This window comes from Berghia stephanieae, chromosome 13 (assembly GCF_034508935.2).
Source record: "Berghia stephanieae isolate SIO BIC M18660-M18661 chromosome 13, UCSD_Bste_1.3, whole genome shotgun sequence".
Lineage (NCBI taxonomy): Eukaryota > Metazoa > Mollusca > Gastropoda > Nudibranchia > Aeolidiidae > Berghia > Berghia stephanieae.
The window spans coordinates 32,013,254-32,017,338 of NC_088372.1; the positions used below are offsets into that span (position 1 = coordinate 32,013,254).

A 4,085-nucleotide genomic window follows, 5' to 3' on the forward strand; every position below is an offset into this window, starting at 1 on the left:
TCGATATTTTTCTGGCCAAATTTAAAAAAAAATACTTGCCATTCCAGAATATGGTTAAATAATAAAAAATTTAAAAAATTATAAAAATTGAGCTTTATATAGTGCAATATCCACTAAATGTGCTCAAAGCGCTTTACAAGGGGTCCCTGGTCAACAGCAACATTTAAGCACCCACGAGAATGTAAGACAAAGGGGAACTGGAAACAAATAGGGATCAGATGTAGATTCCAAGAGCACACCACCAATGTACTTAGTTTGAGATCACCTATAAGTCTCATCCGGACACAAGCACAAAATCCAACAAAGAGGAATACACTCAAATGCTTACATTATACATTCAAAATAACAAATATAATAATACATAATACATAACAGAGATATTATGATTTACAAGATAAAAAACATCATCTCCCAAAACAATAAATATGCGTTTGACTGTTTCCCTCCCAGCTAGGACTCCGGCCTGGGTCAGGACAAAACCAGTAATCTCATTCCGAGACAAAGACAGAAAACATGTTGGAAAACAGATAGAAGGGGATAGAAGACACAGTATGTACTTCCCACTATGGGAGGTCAGGATCCCCACCCAGAGAGAGAGAGAGAGAGAGAGAGAGAGAGAGAGAGAGAGAGACATACATACAGACAAATAGAGAGAGAGAGACATACATACAGATAAATAGAGAGAGAGAGACATACAGACAAATAGGGAGAGAGAGAGAGAGAGAGAGAGAGAGAGAGAGAGAGAGAGAGAGAGAGAGAGAGAGCTCCTCTGCCCCCAACTCTCCCCACCAGTGCCACTATTTCCAAACATTACCCATGGGAAATAACCGGATAAAAGAACGCCCACGACTCGGGTCTATCGCCGTTACTTCCCTTGATCTATCGCTTGCTATATTATGCTGGCTCTTACGCCCCTACGAAGATCAGTGATTATATAAATTATTTATTGCTATGAATTATTTACTAACTAGATAACATGATCATCATCGTAGTCATCATTATCATCAATATCATCATCATCATCATCATCATCATCATCATCATCATCATCATCATCACCATCATCATCATCATCATCATCATCATCATCATCATCATCATCATCATCATCATCATCATCATCATCATCATCATCACCATCATCATCATCACCATCATCATCATCATCATCAATATCATCATCATCATCATCATCATCATCATCATCATCATCATCATCATCATCATCATCACCATCATCACCTCATCACACCATAGGACATTTTCACCATCCCTAATGTCTAATTTCCTCTGTCTACTCAAGTGTGCGAGGGAACAAAAGATGGGATGGCCCAGACTACCAACCCGAATTATCGTTTCGCCGCTATGAAAAAACGTTACTGGAATTGCACCTACGTCATCGGCAACCTGGAATTGGCCTTCTTGGACGAGCCGGGTGTGGTATTTGACCTTTCTTTTCTGAGAACGATCAGGGAAGTCACAGGTTAGTCCTTTGCTTGTTTCGTAGGCGAGGCAATGCGAGAGAAAAAGCTAGCTCATGGATAATTATTGGGTACTATTCGATATTTGTAAATATCGGGTCTTATCGAGTATCTAAACCCAAAATCTCGACGATGTTCGATTCCCTTATCATGCTGCCCCCCCCCCCCCCCGCCCCCGATTCAATATTACTCTGAAAGTCTACTTTAGTTAAATCACTGCTCTATTACTTCCTGTATATGATTTAACTTGAAGGATTGCTTTATTATTTCATCTAATTTACTACTCCCTCCCTCCCCCACCACTCCCCCCCCCCCCCCACCCCCCGCCCCCCAACCCCCGTTCCCACTCTCTAGGATATGTGCTGATTACGGGCAATCCGCACGAGTACATCCCACTGGACAATCTCCGCATCATCCGGGGCAACACACTGTACAGGTACCCGAAGACGAGCATGCTTTACTCTCTGTTCATCGCCATCAACAACAACAACATCAACAAGAAGACGGGTCTCCGACAACTCGGCTTCACCAAACTGACGGGTATGTAGTATTGGGAGTCAAATATATGTGTCAGTTCAGTGCATGGCACAAGCTCAATCAATCGGAAGGTGAAAATTTTGGATTTGCATTTTGGCAATTTCTGGAAAAAAAGATGCTCTTCGGAGCATTTTAATCTTTATTTGAAGTAAATCGGGTGATTTTTCACGAAGTTATGGTCAGATGTATGGGAAAGGTATCCAGCAACTTTTCTAAAACTTGACTAGCTGTAAAAAAATATTTAGAAGTAAAATTAAGCTTTGATATTTCCCGAAGATGTAAAAAAAAGGGTTGATTTAATCATTTAATTTATGACAAGTACTCATTTTTAATAGAAATTGACCTTCAAACTAAATTTGGCAATATCAGTCCAAACCTTTTCACCATCCGACTGATTATGTCATTCACTGTAACATATTGTTATTGGTATGTGTTTATGCTATGCGATTAGCTAAAATACTCACAATATCCACCTGTCGGATATAACGGACCAACCCACAAAACGGTATGTAACCATGAACGTTTACAGTCTGATTGATATCATTTACTTTAGTGGGAGCTTATCAAAACCAGGACCTCTCTACATATCAGAAATGTCTGGATTCAGATGAGGCCGAATTAATCCCTGAAGAACTCAGAAATACTGCAGTGCCCTCCGTACTAAAGTCAAAGCGAGATCTTGACAGCCTCAAAACTCTGGCCCAGGACCGCGACCAATGGAAACAATTAACAACATGGATGGAGAGAGCAGCTATACTTATCGACCATGACTGAATCACACAATTCTCAGCAAGCGTCCTTCGGACTACGAAGCTTACTACTACTACTACTACTACTACTACTACTACTATACTACTACTACTACTACTACTACTACTACTACTACTATACTACTACTACTACTACTACTACTACCACTACTACTACTACCACTACTACTACTACTACTACTACTACTACTACTACTACTACTACTACTACTACTACTACTACTACTACTTATCAAAAAATGGTTGTCTAAAAAAATAACAAAGAACTGAGTGACGTTCATTCCATTCCAACTATAATGTAGGATTGATAAAGCCAAATAAGGGCTAACCCACATCGGAGACTTACTCCAACGACTCGGCACCGCCGTCCTCTGATTTCAACACGCTCGAATTCTAGCACACTTTTTGGATTCTCCTGAGAGCATGCTAGAATCCAGCGAGTACTGTATTTGTTTTTAAAAGTCTGATAGTTAGTACTATGCGCTTGGCTAAGAAGCTCACAACAATATATAACAGACCAACTCACAAAACTATGTGTAAACTTGAACGTTTATAGTCTGGTTAATACTACTCATAAACGTGGATGGCAAAAAACAATAACAAAGATTAGAGTGACGTCAACTTCATTCTATCTATATGTTATGGTCTCATTGTCGTAAGGGAAATTATACTCTCAAACGTGTACTTAACTACGCGTATGGTAACCCAAATATACTGTTATATGGTCTCATTGTCGTAAGGGAAATTATACTCTCAAACGTGTACTTAACTACGCGTATGGTAACCCAACTATACTGGTATGGTCTCATTGTCGTAAGGGAAATTATACTCTCAAACATGTACTTATCTACGCGTATGGTAACCCAAATATACTGGTATGGTCTCATTATCGTAAGGGAAATTATACTCTCAAACGTGTACTTATCTACGCGTGTGGTAACCCAAATATACTGTTATGGTCTCATTGTCGTATGGGAAATTATACTCTCAAACGTGTACTTAACTACGCGTATGGTATCCCAAATATATGCTGTTGTGGACTCATTGTCGCTGTGGAAATTCTCTCAAGCATGTGCATATTTATTTACGAATCTGAAAACACAAATTGATATGGTCTGACGTTAACATTTTTGCAAGTCTGATAACCGGGCACAACTATGGGCTTGTTTTAATATTATTGTAATGGGAAATAATAGTATATATGCGTTGGTTTGAGAGTATATTTCCGTTACAAGAATGAGGCCATTATAATTTTGGGTTATCAGACCTGCAAATAAGTGGATGTCGGTATGGTCTC

The 4,085-nt window shown here is 39.4% G+C and overlaps 1 protein-coding gene across 4 annotated transcripts in view; it reads left to right on the top strand.

The window, feature by feature from the left end:
* The first annotated feature begins 1,306 nt into the window (after nt 1-1,306).
* The window catches only part of LOC144958835 (epidermal growth factor receptor-like), a 51,894-nt gene continuing 49,115 nt past the window's right edge, over nt 1,307-4,085 (top strand). For all 4 annotated transcript variants that reach the window (XM_078891068.1, XM_078891070.1, XM_078891066.1 and 1 more), the window contains exons 1-2: nt 1,307-1,483; nt 1,836-2,021. In XM_078891068.1, coding sequence (XP_078747194.1) covers nt 1,327-1,483; nt 1,836-2,021 — 343 coding nt within the window. In that variant the 5' untranslated portion in view covers nt 1,307-1,326. The remainder of the gene's footprint in view (nt 1,484-1,835; nt 2,022-4,085) is intronic.